Source organism: Piliocolobus tephrosceles, chromosome 14 (genome assembly GCF_002776525.5).
Source record: "Piliocolobus tephrosceles isolate RC106 chromosome 14, ASM277652v3, whole genome shotgun sequence".
Lineage (NCBI taxonomy): Eukaryota > Metazoa > Chordata > Mammalia > Primates > Cercopithecidae > Piliocolobus > Piliocolobus tephrosceles.
The window spans coordinates 40,762,178-40,788,885 of NC_045447.1; the positions used below are offsets into that span (position 1 = coordinate 40,762,178).

At 42.5% G+C, this 26,708-nt stretch overlaps 1 protein-coding gene across 1 annotated transcript in view; it reads left to right on the forward strand.

Annotated features, from left to right (window-relative positions):
• Nucleotides 1-26,708, forward strand: part of GABBR2 (gamma-aminobutyric acid type B receptor subunit 2) — a 422,876-nt gene that overhangs the window by 340,669 nt on the left and 55,499 nt on the right. The window contains exon 13 of the mRNA XM_023202917.2: nt 6,450-6,572. Coding sequence (XP_023058685.1) covers nt 6,450-6,572 — 123 coding nt within the window. The remainder of the gene's footprint in view (nt 1-6,449; nt 6,573-26,708) is intronic.

Consider the following 26,708-nt stretch of genomic DNA (forward strand, 5'->3'; position numbering starts at 1 on the left):
CTGGAGAGGCCCTGCATCTCTGGGCCCCGGCAGCATTTATGACAACTCTCCATGAGATGAGAGGCCTGGCCACCCCAGTGTTTCTCAGCTCTGGCTGCACACTGCCGTCCCACAGGACCTTTTGAAAACTACAAGAAGTCATCCAGGCCAGTTGAAACGAGGGCTCTGGGGCGGGAGCTGAGCATCAGTAGTGTTTCAGCTTTCCCTGCTGATGTTAATAGACTGCCGAAGTTGGGGACCTGTGGTCTCGGTCAGGTCTTCTGAGTGTGGCTGGCCTGCAAGCTGTTAGAAATGCAAATTCCTGGGCCCCGCCCTGACCCTAATGAACCGGAATCCTTGGGAGGAGCCCAGGAGCCTGTGCTTTGCCCATCCCCGGCCAAAGCAAGTCAAGGCTAGAGAGCCACTGGCCTAGGTGACTTCTGGCGCCCCTCCTGCTCTGCGGCTCTGGTTTAAGAGCTGCTCTGCCTTTGATGACAACTCTATCCTGGTTTGGAAGAAGCACAGTGTTGGTTCCTTTGTGCTAATATGTGATTCATCCCTATGGTCATCTGTGATAAGGAACCTGCCTTTATGCTCTCTAACGTGACTGCCAAGTCTAACGTGACTGCCAAGCAACAACACGCCAACTGTCTGGCAACAATCGACAAAACATATCAGGGAAAATGGCAGGAGTTCAGTTGTCTGGAAGCTCCCTGTGGGGCAGTGATGTGGTGTCGTCACCAGAGGCCACGAGCTTTACTCACTTCCTCCTGCACTGCCTGAGCCAGGGCAAACTTGATCCCCTCTGAGGGTCTGGGCCAACTCTGAGAGCTTGGGCTTGCAGTGGGTCCAAGCTTCCAGGGAGGGGGCTTATCTGAGAGACAAGCCCCCCCACACACACACACTTTTTTAACTTTTTTAACTTTCTTTACTGTTTTTTTTTTTTTAACTTTTTTAAACTTTTTTTCTACTTTTGTTTTTAAGGGTAATGATGTCAGAGACAGTGGGGTTTAAAACAGTCCCTTAAAGGGTATGAGGTTAGAGGACTAGAAGGTGACAGAAGTTGGACATCAAAGGATGGTAATTGTGTCACCAGGCATCTAGAGGAAGATGATTGTGATGGTGAGGAGGGCCTCAGGACCAGCGGGGGAAATGACATCAAGGGTGGTGAGGGTGACATCAGGAACAGAAAGGGAAATGAGAGCAATAAGGTTCATGCACAGAGGGGATCAGGGCCACCTCTATTGAGTTAATGACACTGAACTCTCCACTTAAAAATGGTTAGTTAGGGGCAACCCACTCGGGTCCCCTTCCACACTGTGGAAACTTTGTTCTTTTGCTCTTTGCAATAAATCTTGCTCCTGCTCAAAAAAAGGTTAGTTAAAATGGTAGAGTTTATGTGCATTTTACCACAATAAAAAGAAAACTATAACAATAAAAACCAACTTGGTTATGTAAAAAACTGAAACTGTGAAGAAGAGCCCAATTTTGAACTACACCTGTTACAACCCTTTCAAAACAATCTGGTTCCCTGATTGAGTTTGTGGTTTGGGTAAGATATAAATTTCTCTTCTCTACCCTACCCTCCTGTAATTTGGTTGGTAAATAATACTTAACCACAGCACCACAAACCGGTTCCTGGAATAACTAAAAAGCCCAGAGTGACCCCAAAGAGTTTCTCACACTGGAATAATGTACTTATCCAGCCTTCATCATTTTCACAACAAAATTAGTACCAAATCTTGTACTGAAAGCCTTTGGCAGTTCATATTGTTCATTTGTATTGTGCAACCATCATCACCATCCATCTCCAAACCTTTTCATCTTCCCAAACTGAAACTCCATACCCGTTCTACATTAACTCCCTCTTCTCCCCACAGCCACGGCCACCACAATTCTTTCTATGAATTTGACTCCTCTAGGAACCTCATATAAGTTAAATCATACAATATTTGTCCTTTGGTGACTGACTTATTTTGTTTCTTTTAAAGAAGTTTGGACTTTTTTTAGTGGCCCCCTTCATTTTTTTTTAACTGACATATATACTACATTTATATAAATTTGCAAATGCAATCATATGCTTTTTTCAATGCAGTTTTTTAATCCTTTTCTTCTTTGCATAGCTCCCACCCCTCCTCCCTCCATCCATGATGGCTTGCCCGCCCCAAACATACATATACAAACTTCATCCCATACGCCCCATATGCCCATATTTTTGAAAGCATTGAAGGAGAAGAAGCCTATGAAAGGCTATTAAACATGTGGTGACTTAACGCTTCTAAATTTCATATTTTTACAGCATGTTACTTTTTTCTAAAGACCAATTGTGAAATCTTTTTAAATTGAGAAGGTTTATTACAGTCTTTATTTTGCCTCATATTAGGACCAAATGGAAGCGTTGAGACAGGAGTAGAAATTTAGAGATGACACCTTCTGTTCTGGGGGAAGATGTTTTTTGAGGACAATGGAAGTTTACTACAAATATGACTGGATTCTGTTGCAGACAATAACATGAGTGGGAAAAGCATCTGAGGATAAACCCTCAGACTTTCATCTGGGCTCAACTTAAGGAAAATGCTGAGGGCTTTTAGTAGCTACCCTGAAGCATCTGCCATCTAAAGATGACTGGAGAGCTGAGCCCCAGGGGTACCATCCATGCTGTATTCCCCCTGAATGGTGTTCCCTGAAGAAATGAGTTGGCCCCAGTAGAAGGCCAGTCTGAATAGGTCAGAAAATCTTAAGTTTTTTGAAAAAATAAAGAAATGCCCTTTTCTCTTAACCAAGCATCAGCCACGTTTTTCTGCAAAGAGCCAAAATAGTCAATAGGTAAGAATTTGCAGTCTCTTCTGTCACGGTTGCAGCTACTCAACTTTGCTTGTATAGAATGAAAGCAACCATAGACAAATATGCAAATGACATTCATTTAAATGAGTATGGTAAAAGTGTAAATTTCTCTTCTCTACCTTACCCTCCTTGTAATTGAGGGTATGTTCATTTAAATGAGCATGGCTATGTTCCCATAAAACTTTATTTACAAAAGCAGATGGTGGGCCAAATCAATAGTTTGCTAATCCCTGCTCTAAACAACCCAGAAGTCACATTTAGTAAAACTCGCTGGATCTGTCGAACAGTTATTGTAAGCCAGGCTCTTGTAATCTAGTATGGCATGTGCAAATATTATCCCCATGTTCTAGATGAGGAAACTGGTTCAGAGTGGGAAGGGAATTACCGAAGATCACACAACTAGTTAGTTCATTTCCAACTTAGATCTGATTCCAGAACCAGGTGCTTAATCATTACTGGGTGCTCATCTGCCACTAAGTACCTCCTACCCCCAGAGAGAGGACTGCATGTGATAGCATCAGTGAGCACTGACATAACCCAGAGAGAAGTTCAGGCAGCACTTAAGAGAAGGAAGGAAGTCAAAGAATCTAAGAATAGAGAGATGGCCTTGCCTAATGCAAGGGGTCTTTGGTGCTCAGATCAGTGCTTTTTTTCTTTCCTTCCCTCTCTTTTCATTATTTAAGATTATTTTAAATCACCTCTACTTGACATTGTATTTTGTATTCCCATGGGTGTACTTGTGTAATTTTCACTACTAGTCTTCCCCACAAACATTCATGTTTCATAGGGCAGAATGTTTATGTTGTCCACTGTTGCATCCTCAGTGCCTAGAACAGAACCTGACTCAGGGTAGGCACTCAATAAATATTTCTACAATTAATAAATAAAAAACGATTCATAACTACTTAGCCTAAACCCATTCAGTCACAAACACTGGTTACATGCCAGGTTTTGTGAAAGGTGCCAAAAGGAAAATAACCATTTCCTCTCCTCTGATTCTCAGCATCTTCCCACCATGCACCCATGATGATTAGTCCCATGTCTAGTAGAGCTTAGGTGCAATATCACATTTTGCCCCTAGATGTCACTATGTCTTACACATAAACACAGAATCACTAATTGTCAAAACCCAAGTAATGGTAGCCAGCTACCATTTGTTGATCATCTTCTCTGTGCCAGACACTAAATGCTTTCCGTACCTTATCTCATTTTATTCTTATACTAACTGTGCAATTTAGGGATCACTGACCACACTTTTAAAAAAAGGAAACTGAGTCCTAGCAAAGTGAGGAAACTTGCTCAAGATCACGCTTGACAAGAATTGGGATTAGAATGAGGTCTTCTACTTGCAAAACCTGTGTTCTTTCTTTTATACCATACTTGGAGAATAACACAGAAGCTCTCCTCTCTCCCTTTCCCTACCCCTGCCCATTTTACAAATGAGAAATGCAGAATGAGAGCAAGGAAGTGATTGGCTCATGGTCACACAGGTAGCAAGGAACAAAGCCAGAATTCTAACTCAGGTCCACTTAATTTTAAATCCTTTAGAATTCCGCTGTCCCAGCAGGGTGCCGTGGCTCACACCTGTAACCACAGCACTTTGGGAGGCTGAGGCAGGTGGATCACTTGAGGTCAGGAGTTCAAGACCAGCCTGGTCAACATGGTGAAACCCTGTCACTCCTAAAAATACAAAAATTAGCTGGGCGTAGTGGCACATGCCTGTAATCCCAGCTACTCAAGAGGCTGAGGCAGGAGAATTGCTTGAACCTGGGAAGGAAGCAGAGGCTGCAGTGAGCCTAAATTGCACCATTGCACTCCAGTCTAAGTGACAAAGCAAGATACCATCTAAAAAAAGAAAAAAAAATACACTTCCTCAGACTTCATACTTGAGCCATTAAATTGGAAGGGTTTACTTTATGACGTTTACAAGAGGAAAATTCTGGTGCCCAGCTTTTGAAGCCATCTATGCCCCTTGCAGGGTATGCCTGGATTCATGGAGGAGGAGAAGCTGCTTGGGCTCAACCTTGAAATCAGGGTAGGAGTATGCCAGCAGAAAGGTGCAGGTCAGGCCTTCCAGGGGTCAGGAATAGCTGGGCAAATGCCTGGGGGCTCAAACAGCCCCGTGTTCAGCATCACGTAGATATGAGGCTCCTTCCAGCCCATCCCCTAATTGCTAAGCTCCTTAGGCATTTTGTCCCAGTTTCTCAAGACTGGCAGGTAGTTGCCTAGTTCCCCAGAGGGTGAGAGTTAAGCTGGGTTTCTGCAAAGCACCAGCAGTTCACCATATCCTTGAAAATCTCAGAGCGGGCTTTGCTGGTGCCCTGCCCCCAGGTAAAGTGGTTTTGCTGGATTTGATCTCCTTGGCAGTCACTGAGCCAACACTTTCCTCGTGTTCTTTTTACATTCGGTAACATAAAGGCCCCTCGGGTTTTTATTTCTCCTTTAAAAATGGCTGTAATCGTTAAAAACCAAACCTGGTGATATTTCTTAAGCTTCTGCCTGAATTTTGTTTGTTTTTCCATGAGTCTTTCCCAGAACTACTTCATCACATTAGCTTTTCTGGAGAGTGAGGGGATATATAAACATGAAGTGAATGAAATACAGGTCAGCTTTGGCACCGAAAATATTTATCCCCCGGCTGATCCCTATCAAACAGACGTAAAGTGGGCTAGGAGTCTCACAGAGTAATAAAAATATCCCAGGCTGCAAAGAGGAATGGGAGTTATATTTCTTCTTTTTATGTTCTTTCATGTCAATTCAATTCATCAGACTTTTAAGTAGCTACTGCATGCCAGGCCCTGTTAGGTGCTGAGGAAACACAGATAAAATGGGCTTTCTTTCTGTCTAGGGCTCCCCAGTTTACTGAGGAGGGAAGACGTGTATACAACTTAATATAGCTTCCGATTGGAGCTGTAAATGTTTGAGGATGTGAATTCTGGAGAAAAGAGAGCTCGGTCCAAATCCAGGCTTCATTGCTTATTAAGTTTATTACATCGAGCAAGTTACTTAGCCCCCTCTAAGCCTCAGTTTACTCATCCATAAAATAAGAATAACAACAATATTTGACTTTCTATGAGACACTGCCTCTGAGACCATCAACCTAGAGGCAGGCACAGAGTAAGTGTTCATTAAATGTTAGCTATTCTTCTCATTGTTGTTACTACTGTGGTTCCTCCTGATAATTAAGTATGTGAGCAAAGTGCTGTGGAGTAATTAGTTGTGCTGCAGGAGTTAGAGAGGGCTTCATGGAGGAGGTGACAATTGATCGAGGTGTTTAAGGATTATTAGAAGTTTGCCAAATAGAAAGAATAGGGTGTTCCAGACAAAAGAACTAGCACCTACAAAGACCTGGAGGGTGAAAATCACAGCTCGACCAGGGACTAGGAGTGGCCAAACTTCAACAAAATACACGTGTGTTTGGGGAGTGATAAGGTCAAGCTTGTGAAAGACCTTGAATGTCACGCAGAGGAGCTTGGCTGGATTTATCCTGTGGGTGATGGGGAATCGCAGGAGACTCTCCAGCTGGGGGGTTCATGATGCAGGTTCCTCCCCTGACCTGGGCCCCTAGTTGCTGCGTGGGAAGCTATCTCTCAATCGGCTCCCCTCCGCTCCTTCCCACTCTGTAGATCATCAAGGACCAGAAACTGCTTGTGATTGTGGGCGGCATGCTGCTGATTGACCTGTGTATCCTGATCTGCTGGCAGGCCGTGGACCCCCTGCGGAGGACAGTGGAGAAGTACAGCATGGAGGTAAGCCCTCCATGTTGGCAGGAGGGAAGCCTGCAGATGCAGCCCCTGGCACATGAGGACAGTGAGGCTGCACGGCACCCAGACTGCCCAGTACCCCACTGGGAACACTTCATCAGTTCCGTTTCCTTCCATCTGAGACATGTTATTCCAGGGAGGCCAAATATAAGGTGTTGTGAAAGAAGTTGATTTTACTATTAATACACGCAGAATGAAGGGGAAATATTGGGCTTTTTAAAAGAGTATATTCTCATACATTGTAGAAGCCTTCATTTATAAGATCCATCACTTGAGAAATGGCATTGCGTATTTATCCCAATTCTAAAGTAAATCTCCTAAAAAGTGCTGCTAGGGAGTAAACATTCTGAAAGCTCCTTCTAGGTACGATATTATTTTCAAAGTGATGAGCAATATATTTCTTTTCACACATTTGCTGTCAGATATTTGTTGTTAAAATCAAGAACCTCACATAAAAGTACTGTTAAATATATTTTTTAGATGTCTTGCAGTCAGCCTTGCCCTGAACTCGCACTGGTCTTTCTAGGATTCTCCAGATTAGGGAAGTTTGAGTCCCTTTGGAGGTTGTAGTTTTGTTGACTTTCATTTAAAACAGTTAGACTGTCTTTGCGGGGTACAGCTGAGCTGCAGTGGGGTGTGCTATTTGGTAGGATTTCTGTACAGTGTAGCAAATTCTACTGAGAAAAAGAATCTGTTTCTCTCACTGCTTTATTTGAGAAATCTTTTTGTGGAATTTAGTGTGAATTCTTAAACTAAACCAGAAATGGTCATTCTATGCATTGGGGGCAGAACCTTTTATCCTTCTAGACAAGAAGGTTATATAGACAATAAGATGCTCAGCCTCATTTATCTCGAGACAGAGGGTTTACTCAGCTCGGTAAGAAGTTATGCATTCAAAACAGCAGCAGAGAATGCCATTTATGAAACAGGTGGAGAAATATGTCCCTCCACCTGACCACCTTCCACATATTCCTGAGAGGAAGCGGGACTCCAGACAGATACAACCAGAACTAGCAAGGAGGACGGACCCAACACTGGCTGTGCCCACGGGCCAAGGGGGCGGGAACTGAGTCCACTCGAGCAGACAGGCTACTTTTGGACGGGGGAACATCTGGTCACCATTCATCCTGCAAGTTGGGCAACAGAACAGCTGGGTGGGTCCCACTTCATCCCAAGAGAATTCCCCGGCCACCACCAGAATTTAGAAATCTGGACAGGATGTCAAACTAGGAAGAGCTATCATTGGCTAACTGGGCCCCTGAGCTAGGGAGAGCCTGTGGCGGTGACAATAACAAGCAATGATGATAATAAGAGCGATGATGATGATGACAGCTGGCATCATGTGGTAACTCATTTAATCCTCACAGCAATTCTAGGAAGTAGATGCTGTCCTTTGTCATTTGACTGATGATGAAGCAGAAACCCAGAGAGGCTGTATAACTTACCCAAGGTTACCCAGCAGGTTAGTGACAGTAGCACTAACTACCCTCTCACCCAGTACCTAACCTTGCCTTTCAACACCTGGGCAGCTCTTAGCGGTTTTGCAGGCTTTCTTAAACCTTTGTTCATTGGCCACAGACCTGGGAAGTGAGTAGGGCAGGGATGTTCTCCCCTTCTACAGATGAGGAGAAAAAAGTAGAATAATGGGCAGACCGAGGGCCCAGGAGAGATCAAGGAATAAGAGCAGGGTGAGTCAGGCAGAGTTTGTGGAAGGCCTGGAGCTGGGCCAGGTGGACAGAACGAGACACAGTGGCTCAGTGTGGAGCCCAACAGTGGGCTGGGGAGGCTGAATGGCTGCCGCCTCTATTCTAGATGAAGGTGGGAACTGAGTATTCACTGGGGTTTCCCAAGGCTCCAGGTGTGTTAGGGAGACACCGACAGTGCCAGAGTCAGTAGACTCTGGAAATGGGGATGCCTGTCCTACTAGACCATTTAGACAAGGTAAACCTGTGCAGTCTGATGTGTCTAGCTGATGGTTTGCTATTATGGCTCTTACCTGCCTTCCTTCTATTCTGTATTAAGCACTGCGGCTATCAATGGCTCTGTGCATAGAACCGTAGCACATTCCAGACTTTCCAAGGCTCTGGTTCTCAAACTGAGGAGTCCCAGGGTGCTGCAGAAGTGCCTTTCTGTGTAGATAAGGAAACGGAACCTGGAAAGGTGCTATCCAGGGCCCAGGGCCACCCAGATTGTCCAAGGCAAGGCGCAGATAGGCTGTTCCTGTGTCTCCCTCCGGGGTGTGCTAAGATTTCTCTCAGAACCTTTTCTGGTGGGTGCCTACTTTTCTTCTTTTATTTTAGGGTTGGCCTGTCCCTCTGTTGCTATGGTAACAGAACCCTTTGATCTGTCCACCCACAGCCCTGTTTATTGTCGTTTTTCTACCAAACAGCACCAAGTTGTTAGTTTCTCTCAGACCTTCCTCTGTCAGACATAACAGGGTAGTTGAACAACATGCCCAGGGGCTGAGGTATCCTAAAGTCTCCTTCAAGGGGCTGTTTTGTCCAGGACCTCCAAACAGAAAGCCTAGGCTTGGGGGAGAGGTGATGAAAGACCTTTGTGACCCATCCCTCCCTCCCCCTTACCTACTTCAGACACCCTTGTGTGCTCTGGACTCTGAGCATCTGAAGATTCCAAGCGTGGGCCTTGCAATGTGGTACACGTCCTAGCCTTTGTTCATGCTGTGTCCCCTTCCAGAATCTTCTCTGCCAAGTAGATGACTTCAGCTTCAGCACCAGTGTTACCTCCTATGGAGAGGTGTCCCTGTGTTCACTGGCTCCGCTGGAGTTGAGAACCTACTCTGCCTCACTTCCTCCCCCAGCATCCCAAACATTCCCCGGTCAGGACTCCCAGCAAGTCAGAAGTCTCTGCTGAGCTTCTCTAGAACAGGGCCATGGCTCAGCCAGCCCCCACACAGCCCACCCAGCACCCCACGGCCGGCATCTTCCATGGGAAGACACAGGTAGCCATGGCAGCCACATCCTCATGGCAGCCTGCAGGCAAGTAGGGGAGCAGACTAAACCTGCAGACAAATAAGCCTGTCACTTCAGATCGCTGTCGACTGTGAAAGCAGTGAGAGGGAAATAAACAGAACCCAGGGCTTGAGAATAACAGGAAGGACCCATGGAAGTGATTCATCCTGGGGGACTGTACTCCCGGGTCCTTGGAGTAGAAGTCCCCTGGAGGCCTACTGGGGGCAACCCAGCCCCCACCCTTATTCATTTCTGATATTGATTGATAACTATTGATTGATTGATTTTATTTTTATTTGGAGACAGAGTCTCACTCTGTTACCCAGGCTGGAGTGCAGTGGCATGAGCTTGGCTCACTGCAACCTCCATCTCCCGGGTTCAAGTGATTCTCATGCCTCAGCCTCCTAAGCAGCTGGGACTACAGGCGTGCACCACCACACCTGACTAAATTTTGTATTGTTAGTAGAGACAGGCTTTCACCATGTTGTCCAGGTTGATCTCAAACTCCTGGCCTCAAGTGATCCACCCACCTCGGCCTCCCAAAGTGCTGGGATTACAGGTGTGAACCACCGTGCCCGGCCATTTCTATGTCGTATTTCTGTAGCACTTGTCGTGTGCCAGGTACTGTTCTAAATGCTTTACAAATATGAACTCATTTAATTTAATCTTTATTATAATCCTGTGAGGTAGGAGACATTTTTGCCCCCATTTTATAGATAAGGAAACGGAGACACAGAGACCTTCAGTGACTGGCCCAGGTCATGCAGCCAGTGAGTGGCGGAGCCTGGATTCCACCCCAGGTGGTCTGCTTTTAACTGTGTTGCCATCCAACTCCACATACGGGTGGAAAGGGTCCCTGAGGTGGGGGACAGAGGTCCTGACTTCTGGTTTCACTGCCTCTTTCTTCTTTCAGGGGCTGCACACAGCCTGTCTCAGAGCAGGCTAACTGTGTGGCTGTGGTCCTGGAGCCTGACTCCATGACGCCCCTGCCACTGCCGAGCCTCCGGCTGTGGCTCAGCACCCTACAGACTCCTCATGCCCCAAACTGATTCCAGCCTCACTCTCACCTTCTCCACCAGCTATGCATTGGGCCCCCATGCTGAACTCCAGAGATACAGGAGTAAATGAGATGTGGCCCTTCCTTCAAGGACCCCTTAGAGCAGTTAGGGAGACAGACAAGCCAGTGGCTAATTTGCAACCCCCATGGTACAGGATGCTGTGGAGTCCGAGGAGGGATGACCATCTGGCCTCATAGGGTCAAAGAAGGCTTTTCAGCTGAAAGCCAGGGAGGCCTGAGCAGGTGTGGGAGCTGGGAGGGACACTCAGGCAGAGGCCGCTGCATTTGAAGAGCAGGCAGTGTGTCCACTGAACCGAGTGCTAAGAGGACACAGGCAGGGAACACAACACATAGTGCTACTCCGGTGTACATTGGCACAACCACTTGGAAAACTATTTAACATGAATCATGTCAAAGATGCACATGCCCCACAGCCCAGCCATTCCACTAGGACACATCCCTAGGGAAAGTCTCACACATATGCCCAAGGAGACCCAAGCCTGGGTGTTCAGAGCAGCACTGTTCGTAACAGCCAAAAACTGGGAGCATCCTGAATGGCCCGCAGGAACAGAATGGATATGTGCGTTATGGTATTTTCAAAGAAAGGAAGACTGTACAGCTGTGGGAATGAATGAGCCACAGCCACCATATCACTTTGGAGGCATCTCAACAACACAGCAATGAGCAAAAACAGCAAGTCACGCATGAATACCCAAAACAGGCTTTCACATGCTTCAAGTTCAAACGCTGGAGAAACTGAACAGAATGTTGTTTAAGGATGCATACATAGGTAGCAAAACCATTTTTTAAAAAAAGAAGAAGGTTGGCCGGGCGCGGTGGCTCAAGCCTGTAATCCCAGCACTTTGGGAGGCCGAGACGGGTGGATCACGAGGTCAGGAGATCAAGACCATCCTGGCTAACACCGTGAAACCCCGTCTCTACTAAAAAATACAAAAAACTAGCCGGGCGAGGTGGCGGGCGCCTGTAGTCCCAGCTACTCGGGAGGCTGAGGCAGGAGAATGGCGTCAACCCGGGAGGCGGAGCTTGTAGTGAGCTGAGATCCGGCCACTGCACTCCAGCCTGGGCGATAGAGCAAGACTCCGTCTCAAAAAAAAAAAAAAGAAGAAGAAGACAATTGCTAACACAGAATTCAAGATTGTGGTTACCTCTTGGTGGGCAGGATAGGAGGATATGATTGAGACAGGCACACAGGTCCTGTAAGGTTCTGGCAATTCTGTTCTTCAAATCGTACATATACATTATATCTACTCTTCAGAAAGTATGGTGTGGGTTTTGTTGGTGGTGGTGGTGGTTTTTTGTTTGTTTGTTTGTCTGTTTGTTTGTTTTGTTTTGTTTTGAGACAGGATCTCACTCTGTTGCCCAGACTGGAGTGCAATGGCAAGATCACAGCTCACTGTACCTCCCCTGACTCAGGTGATCCCCCCACCTCAGCCTCCCGAGTAGCTGGGACTACAGGCATGCGCCACCACACCCCGTTAATTTTTGTATTTTTTATAAAGACGGAGTTTCATCATGTTGCCTAGACTGGTCTCCAGTTCCTGGGCTCAGCTGTTCCACCTGCCCTGGCCTTCGAAAGTGCTGTAATGACAGGAATGAGTCACCATGCCCAGCAGATGTATTAATTTTTTTAATTTTGTTTATACTTACTTAATAGACTTTATTTCTTAGGGTAGTTTTAGGTTTACAGAAAAGGTTAACATAAGTACAAAGAGTTCCCATGTACCCTCTATCCACCCCCACAATTTCACCTGTTATTAGCATCTTGCATTGTCTGGTACATTTTTTCAAATGATCAACCAATATTGATGCATTATTCTTCACCACAGTCCCTAGTTTACATTAGGGTTCACTGTTCTCCAGGCTTTGCCAAATGCATGTCACGTAGTCACCATTACAATATCATACAGAGTAGATTCACTGTTCCAAATATCCTCTGTGCTTTACTAATCCTTTACAACCACTGATCCATAGTTTTTTCTTTTCCAGAATGTCATATAGTTAGAATCATAGAGTATGTAGCCTTTTTAGCCTGGCTTCTTTCATTTAGTAATATGCGTTTAAGGTTCCTACATATATTTTTGTGGCTTGATAGCTCACTTCCTTTTATCACTGAATAATATCTTGTTTCCTGGTAGCTCATTTCTTTTTATCACTGAGTAATATCCTATTTCCTGGATGTACTACAGTTTGTTTATTCATTCACCCATTGAAGGGCATCTTAGTTGCTTCTACGTTTTAGCAATTATACATAAGGCTGCTACAAACTTTCATGTGTGAGTTTTTGTGTGGACATAAATTTTCAATTCATTTGGATAAATACCTAGGAGTGCAAGTTCTGATTATATGGTAAGAGGATGTTTAGTTTTGTAAGAAACTACCAAACTGTCTTCCAAAGTGGCTGTACCATTTTGCAAACCCATAGATGGGAGTTCCTGTTGCTCCACATCCTTGCCAACATTTGGTGTTGTCAGTGTTTTGGATTTTAGTCTTTCTAATAGGTGTGTACTGGTATCTCATTGTTGTAATTTGCAATTCCCCAGTGACATATGATGTTGAGCATCTTTTCATATGCTTATTTGCCATCTAGTGAAAAGACTGTTCAGATCTTTTGCCCACTTTTTAAATAGGTTGTTTTCTTATTGTTGAATTTTAAGAGGTCCTTGTATATTTTGGATGCAAGTCCTTTATTAGATAGTGTTTCATAAATATTTTCTCTCAGTGTATCTTTCTATTCTCTTACATTGTCTTTTTCAGATCAGGAGTTTTAAATTTTAATGAAATTGAGCTTATTGCTTTTTTCTTTCATGGATCATACTTTCAATGTATCAAAACACTCATTGCCAAACACAAAGTTACATAGATTTTTTTCTATTACATTTTATGGTTTTACATTTAACATTTAGGCCTGTGACCCATTTTGAGTAAAAGTTTATGAAGGGTGTAAGGTCTATGTCTAGACTCCTTTTGCATGTTGTCCAGTTGTTCCAGCTGAAAAGACCATCTTTTCTCCATTGTATTACCTTTGCATCTTTGTCATAGATCAGTTGGCTGTATTTGTGTGGGTGTATTTCTGAGCTCCCTGTTCTGTTACATTGATCTGTCTATTATTTCATCAATCCCACACTATCTTGATTAGTATAGCTTTATAGTAAGCCTTGAAGTCAGGGAATGTCACTTCTCCAACTTTATTCTTCAGTGTCGTGTGAGCTCTTCTGGGTCTTTTGCTACTCATGTAAACTTTGGAATTTGTTGATATGCACAAAATAATGTGCTGGGATTTTTATTGGGATTACATTGAATGTATAGATCAAGTTGGGAAGTATTGACATCTTACTGTATTGAGTCTTCTGATCTATGAATGTGAAATATTTCTCCACTTATTTAGATCTTTTTTTTACTCTCTTTCATTATAGTATTGTGGATTTCCTCATATAGAAGTTTTACCTAATTTGTTAGATTTACACCTATTTCATTTCATTTGGGTGCTAATGTAAATGGGATTGTGTTTTTAATTTCAAATTTCAATTGCTCATTTCTGGTCCAGGCATACCTCACTTTATTGCACTTTGCAGATTTTATATCTTTTACAAATTGAAATTTATGGCAACCTTACATTGAGCAAATCTATAAGCACCATTTTTCTGATAGCATTTACTCACTTTGTGTCCCAGTATCACAAGTTGATAATTTTCATAACATTTCAATCTTTTTATTATCATTTTATCTATTATGGTGATCTGTGATCAGTGGTCATTACTGTTACTATTGTCATTGTTTTGGGGTACCACAAACCATGCCCAGATAAGATGGCAAACTTAATTGGTTAAATGTTCTTTGAATTCTGACTGTTCTGCCCACTGTTCCTCCATCTCTCTTCCTCTTCTTGCCCTCTCTCTTCTCTAAGACACAACAATATTGAAATTAGGTCAGTTAATAACCCTGCAGTTGTCTCTAAGTGTTCAAGTAAAAGCAAGAGTCACACATCTCTCACTTCAAACCAAAATCTTAAAATGATCAAGCTGAATGAGGAAGGCAGGTTGAAAGCAGAAATAAGCCAAAAGGTAGGCCAAGTGCACTCAACAGTCAGGTTTTGAACGCAAGGGAAAAATTCTTGAAGGGAATTAAAAGTGCTATTTCAGTGAACACATGAATGATAAGAAAGCAAAACAGCCTTATGGCTGATAATGGAGAATGTTTGAGTGACCTGGATAAAAGATCAAACCAGCCACAGCATTCCCTTAAGTCAAAGCCTGATCAAATCTCAGTGAACTAGAGCTCTTCAATTCCATGAAGGCTGACAGAGGTGAGGAAGTTGCAGAAGAAAAATTAAAAGCTAACCGAGGTTGGTTCATGAGATTTAAAAGGAAAGAAGTCATCTCTACAACATAAAAAGTGCAAGATGAAGCAGCAAGTGCTGATACAGAAGCTACGGAAAGTTATCTAGAAGATATAGCTGAGATCCTTGATGAAAGTGGCTACACTAAACAACACATTTTCAATGGAGATGAAACAGGCTTATGCTGGAAGAAGATGCCATCTAGGTCTTTCATAGCCACAGAAGAGAAGTCAATGCCTGGCTTCGAAGTTTCAGAGGAAAGGCTGACTCTCTTGTTAAGAGCTAATGCAGCTAGTAACTTTAAGTTGAAGCCAGTACCCATTTCCCATTTCAAAAATCCTAGGGCCCTGAAGAATTGTGCTAAATCTACTCTGCCTGTGCTCTATAAATGGAACAACAAAACCTGGAGGACAGCACATCTGTTACAGCATGGTTTCCTGAATAATTGTAAGTCTACTTTTGAGACCTACTGTTCAGAAATAAATAATTAAAATGTTCTTTTCAAAATATTATTGCTCATTGACAATGTACCTGCTGTATTAGTCCATTCCCACACTGCTATGAAGAAATACCCGAGACTGGCTACTTTATAAAAGGAGGTTTAATTGACTCACAGTTCTGCATTGCTGGGAAGGCCTCAGGAAACTTTCAATCATAGCAGAAGGCAAAAGAGAAGTAGGCACCTTCTTCACAGGGTGGCAAGATGGAGTGAGTGCAAGAAGGGGACATGCCAGATGCTTATAAAATTATTAGATCTGATGAGAACTTACTATCATGAGAATAGCATGGGGGAATTCCGCCGCCCCCTACCGTGATCCACTTACCTCCACCTGGTCCCACCCTTGACATGTGGGGATTACGGGGATTACAATTCAAGGTGAGATTTGGGTGGAGACACAGCCAAACCATATCACCTGATTACCCAAGAGTTGTGATGGAGATGTAAAAGAAGATGAATGTTGTTTTCATGCCTGTTAACGCAATATCCATTCTGCAGTCCATGGATCAAGGAATGATTTTGACTTTCAAGTCTTACTATTTAAGAAATACATCTCAGAAGACTATAGGTGCCATAGATAGTGATTTCTCTGATGGATCTGGGCAAAGTACATTGAAAACCTTCAGGAAAGGATTCACCATTCTAGATGCCATCAAGAGCATCTGAGATTCATGGGAGGAGGTCAAAATGTCAACATTAACAGGAGTTTGGAAGACATTTATTCCAACTTTCATGGAATGACTTTCAGGGTTTCAGGACCTTAGTGGAGGAAGTAACTGCAGATGTGGTGGAAATAGCAAGATAATTCGAATTGGAAGTGGAGCCTGAAGATGTAACCTGAATTGCTGCAATCTCATGATAAAACTTAAACAAGATACATCAAATAGAGCATCTAAGAGAGATCAAGATCAGCTCAGAGCCAGGAGGAACTCTCCACTCTGGGGAAAAGAGATCATGAGTGGTCCACATTTCCATCACAGATGCCTAAAATACTAGCCACAGGAGAGCTCTTCCGCATGCACAGGCCATTAACTTAGTGTAGAGAGCTGCCTGGAGTCCATACAACTGCATTTTCTAGGAGGATTTCACTCTGGGTCCCATTCACACACACCCCTGAAACCCAAGCTGCTGCATCAGGATACCATTTTGAGAGCCCAGCACCCACCAGAATACATCCTGCTCTAGGGCCTAAAAGCCCCTGCATCTATACATACTGAAGCCCAACTGACATTCCCCCACATCCACCCAGAGGGCTGCAGCATTATGACACCAGCCAGAACCTGTGGCACAGCTGGGTCCCCAGGACTCTAGCCCACACAGTGTTCTATACCCCAGAGAATATCAATGTACCACACCAGGAAGGCTACCCCCAGGACAAAGGGACCCAAAGCATGCTCTCTCCAGAGCCTGAGAATTGCCTGCCTGGGGATGCTGACAACCCCTCCCCCTCCAGCAGCAGGACCCCCATACACCTGTAGACAACTTCAGGGATCTTGAGGACCAGTCTGTCCCACTCACCATAACCAGCATCCATGCACACTGTCCATGGACCTGAGGACAGGTCCACCCTGCCTGCTGCCATCACCACTCACATGTGCTATCTGGGAATCTGAGGATTAGTCCACCCTGCCCATGACTGGCATCCATGAACACATCATAGGGGCCCTAGGACTGGCCTTTCCAGCCTTCCAGCACCACCTACCCAACCATTATCACTACTTGGTGGCCTTAGGACTGGCCAGCCACCTCTTCTGCCACTAGAGGTGCCTATGCATGCTGCCTAGGGGCCCAGGGACCATCCCACGTAGGCCCACCATTGACACCACTGATGTGCACACACAATACCTGGGGACCTGAGGACTGGAACACCCAGTGCCCCTACATGCCACCCGGGGCTGGCCCCAGGACCAGCTTTCCTGGTGTCCTTATCTCCAGTAAAACCTCAACATAGCCCCCAATAATAATTGCAGCCTAAGCTACTGAGAAATTCACAGCCATCACTGATGTTGATTACAGCCAAAGAAATCATACAGAGACTACACTACTAAGCCCATTCAGAATCAAAGCCAAAGTACCCTATCCAGCCAACACTATAGACACATGTAAGGAAAAATTATTTCCCCATGAAAGCCAATTCATAAAATTGGAAGAAGCAACTGTTATACCAGATGTACAGATATCAATGTCAGGATACAAGAAATGTGAAAAAACAAACATGATACCTCCAAATGAACACAGTAATTCTCCAATAACATATTCCAAAGAAAGGAAATCTATGAAATGCCAGAAAAGAAATTCAAAATGATGATCTTAAGGAAACTCAGTGAGATACAAGGCAACACAGATGGACAAACACAAAGAAGTTGGGAAAACAATTTGAGATCTGAATGTGAAATTCAGCACAGAGCTAGATATCGTTAAGAAAGGAACCAAATAGAAATCCTGGAACTGAAGAATTCAATGAATGAAATTAAAAAACACAATTGAGAGCTTCAAAAATAAACTAGATCAAGCAAAAGAAAGAATTTCTAAATTTGAATAAAGCCATTTCCCAGATAAGCAAAAACAGGAAATTCATCATCACTAGACCATCCCTACAAGAAATGCTTAAGGGATTCCTACATCTGGAAGTGAAAGGATGGTATCTGCCTTCATGAAAACACACGAAAGTATAAAACTCACTGGTAGAGAAGAGACACAAATAAGAAAGAGAAAGAAATGAAATGTTAGCAGTATTGAAAACCACCAAATAACAAAGGTAAATAATAAAAGAGGAATAAAGGAACAATGGATGTACAACACAATCAGAAAACAATTAACAAAATGACAGGAGTAAATCTGCACCTATCAATAACAACCTTGAATGTAAATGGTTTAAATACCTCAATTAAAAGACATAGACTGGATGAATGGATTTAAAAAAAGAAAAAAGCCGGCCGGGCGCAGTGGCTCAAGCCTGTAATCCCAGCACTTTGGGAGGCCGAGACGGGCGGATCACGAGGTCAGGAGTTCGAGACCATCCTGGCTAACACGGTGAAACCCCGTCTCTACTAAAAAATACAAAAAGCTAGCCGGGCGAGGTGGCTGGCGCCTGTAGTCCCAGCTACTTGGGAGGCTGAGGCAGGAGAATGGCGTAAACCCAGGAGGCGGAGCTTGCAGTGAGCTGAGATCCGGCCACTGCACTCCAGACTGGGCGACAGAGCGAGACTCCATCTCAAAAAAAAAAAGAAAGAAAGAAAAAAGCCAACTATACACTGCCTACAAGAATCTGACTTTTCCTGAAAAAGATATAAATAGACTGAAAGTGAAGGAATGGATAAAAATATTCCACATAAACGGAAACCAAAAGCCTGCAGAATTAGCTATACAAATATCAGACAAAATATACTTTAAGTCAGAAGCACAAAAAGAGACAAAGGAGGACATGACATAATGATAAAGGGATCAATTCATCAAGCAGATATAACAACTGTGAATATATATGCACCCCATGCCAGAGCACCCAGATATATAAAAAAAAAAAAACTATTAAAGCTAAAGAAAGAGGTAGACCCCAATATAATAATAGTTGGGACATTAACACTTTTGAGCGCTGGACAGATAATCTAGACAGAAACTCAACAAAGAAGTGTCAGAATTAATGTACACTGTAGACCAAATGGACCTAACAGACAGTTATAGAATGTTTCATCCAACAGCAACATAATACACCTTTTGCTTATCAACATGTGGAACATTCTCCAGGACAGACCATATGTTAGGCCACAAAACAAGTCTCAACAAATTTTTTTAAATCAAAATCATATCAAGCATCTCTTAAATCACAATGGAATAAAAATAGAAATCAATAACAAAAGGAACATTGGAAACTGTACAAAAACATGGAAATTAGACAACATACTCCTAAACAACCACTAGGTCAATGAAGAAATTAAGAAAGGAATTTGAATATTTCTTAAAACAAATGAAAATGGAAACACAGCATACCAAAACCTATGAGATACAGCAAAAGTAGTGCAAAGAGGGAAACATATTGCAATAAACACCCACATCAAAAAAGTAGGAAAATTTCAAATAACCTAATGATGTACCTCAAGGAACCGGAAAATCAAGAACAAAATAAATTCAAAATTAACAGAAGGAAAGAAATATAAATATCAGAGCAGGATTAAATGAAATAGAGACTTAAAAAATACAAAGGATGAAGGAAATGAGAACTTTTTTTTTTTTTTGAGAAGATAAACAAAATCAATAAACCACTAGCTAGACTAAACAAGGAATAAAAGAAAATGAAAATAAAGAAAATCAGAAACAAAAAGGAGGCATAACAACTGATACTACAGAAATACAGAGGATCACTAGAGACTATTATGAACAACTATATCCAACAATTTGGAAAACCTAGAGGAAATGGGTAAACTCCTGGACACGTGTAACCTACCAAGACTGAACCAGAAAGAAATAGAAAACCTACACAGACCAATAATGAGTAACAGAATTGAATCCGTAATAAGAAGTCTCCCAACAAAGAAAAGCCCGGGACAGGGTGGCTTTATTGCTGAATTTTACCAAACTTTTAAAGAACTAACATAATTCTTCTCAAACTATTCCAAAAATTTGAAGAGGAGGAAATTCTTCCTTATTCATTCTGCCAGGCCAGAATTACCCTGATACCAAAACCAGACAAGGACACAATAAAAAAAGAAAACTACAGACCAATATTCCTGATGAACATAGATTTTATAATCTAGATGAAAAAATCTTTGCTGGGCATGGTTGCTCACACCTGTAATCCCAGCACTTTGGGAGGCCGAGGCGGGCAGGTCACGAGATCAGGAGTTCGAGACCAGCCTTACCAACATGGTGAAACCCCGTCTACACTAAAAATACAAAAAAATTAGCTGGGCCTTGTGGCACATGCCTGTAATACTTGGGAGGCTGAGGCAGGAGAATCGCTTGAAATCAGCAGGCGGAGGTTGCAGTGAGCTGAGATCAAACCATTGCACTCCAGCCTGGGCAACAGAGTGAGACTCTATCTCAAAAAAAAAAAAAAAAAAAAACTTCAACAAAATATTGGCAAACCAAATCCAACAACACATCAAAAAGATAATACACCATGATCAAGTGGGATTTATCCTAGGAATGCAAGAATGATTCAACATAAACAAATCAATAAATGTAATATATTGCATGAACAGAATGAAGGACAAAAACCATATGATTAAATAAATGCAGAAAAGCATTTTATAAAATTCAACATCCCTTCATGATTAAAAAAAAAAAAAAACCTCAACAAATTAGGCATAGAAGAAACATATTTCAACATACTAAAGGCCATCTATGACAAACCCACAGCTAATATCATACTGAATGGAGAAACTGGAACAAGACAAGGATGCTCACTTTCACTAATCGTCTTTAACACAGTACTGGAAGTCCTAGCCAGAGCAATTAGGCAAGAGAAAGAAAGAAAGAGCATCCAAAAGGGAAAGGGGGAAGTCAAATTGTTCCTCTTTCCAGATGATATGATCTTATATATTTTATAAAAACCTAAAGACTCCACCAGAAGTACCCTAGAACAGATCAATAAATTCAGTTAAGTTGTAGGATACGAAATCAAGATATAAAAGTCAATAGTATCTCTATACACCAATAACAAATTAGCTGAAAAAGAAATAAAGCAATTTCATTTATAATAGCTACAAAAAATAAAATGTCTAGGAATAAATTTGACCAAGGAAGTGAAAGACCTCTGCAATGAAAACTACAAAACACCAATGAAAGAAATTGAAGAGAACACAAACAAATGCAGAAACATCTCATGTTCAGGGATTAGAAGAATTAATATTGTTAAAATGGCCGTACTGCCCCAGGCAGTCCACAGATTCAACATAATCCCTATCAAAAGGTCAATGACATTCTTCACAGAAATAGAAAAAACAATCTGAAAATTCATATGGAACCACAAAAGACCCTGAATAGCCAAGGCAATACTGAGCAAAAGAAATAAAGCAGGAGGCATTCAACTACTTGACTGCAAAATATACTACAAAGCTATTGTAACCAAAACAGATGATATTTGTATGAAAACAGACCATAGACCAATGGAACGGAATAGAAAGCCCCTAAATAAATCCACGTATTTACAGCCAATTGATTTTTGACAAAGGTGTCAAGAACATATATTGGGAAAAGGACATCTTCTTCAATAAATGATGCTGTGAAAACTGGATATTCATATACAGAAGAATGAAACTAGACCCCTGTATTAGTCTGTTCTCACACTGCTAATAAAGATATACCTGAGACTGGGTAAGTTATAAAGGAAAGAAGTTTAATAGACTCACAGTTCCACATGGTTGCAGAGGCTTCACAATCATGGTGGAAGGAAAAGGAGAATCAAAGGCACATCTTAAATGGTGGCAGGCAAGAGAGCTTGTGCAGGGGGATTCCTATTTATGAAACCATCAGGTCTTGTGAGACTTATTTACTATCACAAGAACAGTACAGGGGAAACCACCCCCATGATCCAATTATCTCCACCTGGCCCCACCCTTGACACCTGGGGATTATTACAATGCAAGGTGAGATTTGGGTGGGGACACAGAGCCAAACCATATCAACCCCTATTTCTCACCATACACAAAAATCAACTCAAAATGGATTAAATACTTAAATGTAAGCCCTGAAGCTATAGAACTACTAGAATAAAATAGAGGGGAAATGATTCAAGACATTGGTCTAAGCAAAGATTTTATGGCTACAACTTTAAAAGCACAGACAACAAAAACAAAAATAGACAAATTGGACTATATGAAACGAAAAGGCCTCTGCATAGCAAAGGAAACAAACAACAGAGTGAAGAGACAACGTGTACAATGAGAGAAAATAGTTGTAAACTATTTATCCAACAAGGGACTAATGTCCAGAATATACAAGGAACTCAACAGGAAAAAAATGAAATAATTTGATTAAAACAAAGACAAAGGGTCAGAATAGATGTTTCTCAAAAGAAGACATTCAATAGCCAACAAATACATGAAAAAGTGTTCACCATCACTAATCATCAAGGAAATGCAAATCAAAACCACAATGAGGTATCATCTCACCCCAGTTAGAATTGCTATTATCAAAAAGACAAAAAGTAACAAATGTTGGCAAGGATGCAGAAAAAAAGAGAACTCTTATACACTGTTGGTGGGAATGTAAATTAGTACAACAATTATGGAAAATAGTGTGGGGGTTTCTCAGAAAACTAAAAATATAACTACCATATGATTCCGCAATCCCACTACTGGATATTTATCCAAAGGAAAGGAAATCAATATATCAAAAGGATGCTTGCACCCCTCTATTTATTGCATTATTCACAGTTGCTAAGATATGGAATCAACCTCTATGTCCATCAACAGACAAATGGATAAAGAAAATGTGCTGTATAGATACACAATGGAATACTATTTAACCATATAAAAGAAAGAAATCTTGCCATTCACAACAATGTGAATGAGCCTGGAGGACATTATGTTAAGTGAAATAAATTAGGCACAGACAGATAAATACCATGTGTTCTCACTCATATCTGGAAGCAAAAAAAAAAAAAACTGAGCTCATGGAAGAAGAGGGTAGAATTCTGCGTACTGAATGCTGGGAAGAGTAGAGGACAGGGCTGTATGGGGAGAGGTTGGTTAACAAATACAAATTTACAGCTAGACTTGAGGAATGAATTCCCATGTTCTGCAGTACTGTAGGATGAATATGGTTAATTATAATTTATTGTATATTTTCACAAAGCTAGAAGAGAGGATTTTGAATGTTCACAATATAAAGAAATGATAAATGTTCAAGGTGACAGGGATGCTAATTACTCTGATTTAATTATTACACATTTTATACACACACCAAAATATCAGTCTGTATCCCATAAATATGTATAATTATTACATGTCAACTAAAAATAAAAGGAAAAAATAACTCACGAACGAGGAGTTGCTTCTTATGGATAAGCAAAGAAAGTGGTTTCTTGAGATGGAACCTACTCCAGGTGAAGATACTGTGGACATTGTTGAAATGACAGCAAAGAACTTAGAATATTCCATGAACTGCAGCATTGATAAAGCAGCAGCAGGGTTTGAGAGGACTGATTCCAATTTTGAAAGAAGTTCTACTGTGGGTAAAATGCTATCAAACAGCATCACATGATACAAAGAAATCGTTTATGAAAAGAAGAATCAATCAATGCAGCAAACTCCATTATTATCTTAAGAAATTGCCACAGGCACCCCGGCCTTTAGCAGACACCACACCAGTCAGTCAGCTGCCGTCAATAAGGAGGTAAAATCTTCCACCAACGAAAAGATTACCACCACTGAAGGCTCAGATGATCATTAGCATTTTTTAACAATAAACTATTTTTAATTAAAGTATATACATCGTTTATTAGACACAATGCTACTGCACATTTAATACACTGCTGTGTAGTGTCAACATAACTTTTATGTACACTGGGAAACCAAAAATTTGTGTGACGCACTGTATTGAGATATCTACTTTATTGTAGTGCTCTGGAATCTAACCTGCAATACCTTTGAGGTGTGCCTGTATAGGAAAGTAACTGACTTTTTTATATTAACCTCATATCCTGAAACTTTGCTATAATTACCTATTAGTTCCAAGAGTTTTTGTGTTGATTCTTTGGGACTTTCTATACAGACAATCATGTCATTTGCAAACAGAGCCCATTTTATTTCTTCCTTCCCAATCTGTATACTTTTTCTTTCCTTTCTTGACCTACTGCGTTAGCTGGGACTTCTAGTATAATGTTGAATAGGAGTGGTGGGAGGGGACATACTTGCTTTGTTCTCAGTCTTGAAGAAAAGCATCTAGTTTTTCACCATTAAGCATGTCAGTGTATCTTTTCTTTTCTTAAAAAGTTAAAAAAGCCACTGTGAAATAGTTTTGATGGCCAAAACTGAGGATGCCTTTGATGAAATTAGAGGAAGGTCAAATGATGACTCAGGCAGAACTAAGATTGTTGGAGATTCTGTGTGCTAAGAAGAGGAGTTTAAACTTCAAAATTAAAGATATCCCATCAGGGGAGTGACATGATCAGCTTTGCCCTGTCTGCATGGTGAGAACAGACGGAGGGGCGAGGCTGGAGGCCCAGTGATAGCTGGATGTTTTTGCAGCAATTCAGGCAAGAGCTGATGGCGACCTAAGCCAGGGCAGTCACAGGGTGAACAGAGAAGGGTGTGGATTTAAGAGCTATATAGGAAGCAGACATGGCAAGACTTGGTGACTGACTGACTCTAAGGGGTAGTGTATGGGGGCAGGTAGGGCAATGCTCAGATTTCTGCCTGGGGTACCTGGGGAACCTCTTCATTAAGGCAGTTGTCGAATGAGAATGGGCTTGGCAGGGAACGTGGGGAATTCATTTCTGGCCATAAGTTTGAGTGACCTGAGGGCCTTCTAGGCAAAAGGGCTAAGAAGATGGGATGCAGCGTCCCAGAGGACAAGAGAGTAGAGATTTTTGGGGAAGGAGCTAGTTAGCGCATTGGGAATAGAGTCGTGAGAATGAGTGTAGTAATCCAGAGACAGTGGGTGCAGTGAGAAGTGAAGAAGTCCCCACAGGAGTCCCGGGAATCACTGAGTGATCAAACAGCCATGCGCACAGGAGGACGAGCTAGGGAAGGAGAATTTTAAGCAGTGGGATGCCAGGAGAGAACCATCACTGTTGAGGGGACAGGAGAGAGAGCTGTCCCCAGGCAGATGGTCAAGAGAGAGCCATTCACACATGGGAGAATTTGAAAAGGGAGAGCGAGGGCTCCAGAGACAAATGCCCCAGACTGAGGCGAGGACTGACAGGTGTCCCGTGAACTGGCCCTATGCTCAGTGCTCCTGCGTCCCATCTCAGCCTTTCCTCTTCTTTAGAGTCTGATGGCAAGATTGGCTGTTTCTGCATTTCAGATATAGCAGGTGTAGATAAACCTGCCAAGTATGTTAAAAAGGTTTTAAAAATATGATTTGTATTCTTGGCAAAAAGGAAAATAGCTCTCTTTTTTGAGCACCTACTCTACTTGTGGTGACGGTGAGTAGGTGTTGGACATACGGATCTGAAGTTCAGGGAGAGGTGTGGGCTGGAGATGGGAACTCAGTTGGGGTCAGCTTATGGATGGCAATGACAATCTTGGATGAGGGCACCAAGAGCAGTTGGAGCGATGGAGAAGAGAAGGGGACCAAGGACTCACCCTGGATCCTGCCCATGTTTGGAGGCTGGAAAGGTGGGGGAAAGTGACAAAGAAGACCTAGCAGAAGCTTAGCGATAGGAAGAAAATCAGATGAGTTTGGTGTCTTGGAAACCAAATGAAGAAAGTGTTGCAAGGAGGAAGTTTTGATGACTGCGTCAAATGCTGCTTTTAGATCAAGTAAGATTAGGACCACGAATTGACAGTATGTATGTGTGAGTGTATGCACACACCTCCATATGGGATTTTTTCTTTTTTTTTCTTTTTTTTTTTTTGAGAGAGTCTCGCTCTGTCACCCAAGCAGTGCAATGGCACGATCTCAGCTCGCTGCAACCTCTGCCTCCCGGGTTCAAGCGATTCTCCTGCCTCAGCCTCCTGAGTAGTTGAGATTACAGGTGCATGCCACCATGCCTGGCTATTTTTTGTATTTTTAATAGAGACAGGGTTTCACCATGTTGATCAGGCTGGTCTCAAACTCCTGACCTCGTGATCTGCCCGCCTCTGCCTCCCAAAGTGCTGGGATTACAGGTGTGAGCCACCACACCCAGCCAGGATTTTTTTCTTTTAAGGAAAATAATTTGAGATAATTTTCCCCAAAAGCAAACTCAGTACATACAGATGGTGTGATCCTAGATGGAGGGTTGTTCATTTTTCCCAAGCCTTTCTTCCAGAGCAGGCCACCATTTACGCCGCCACCTGACCATTCTGAAATGGTCTGACATGGCAGACAGCACTCAAGGTCACTGAATATTGAACACCCAGGTGAGCCACAGAACCACAGGGCAGCCACTGTGGCAGGATCCTGAGGCTGTCTGCACACCCTGAAGTCTTCTCTCATCCTGGTCCCCACAGGATGCCAAGCAGCCTATGTCAGGAATTCCCTACACTAGCTTCTGTGGCTTTCTGGCCATTTGGGCAGTAATCAAGTTAAGGGCCGTTTGGGACAAAGGGATATTTCAGAACTTTCCTCCAGCTTCTGTGGTCTTAGCATTCTT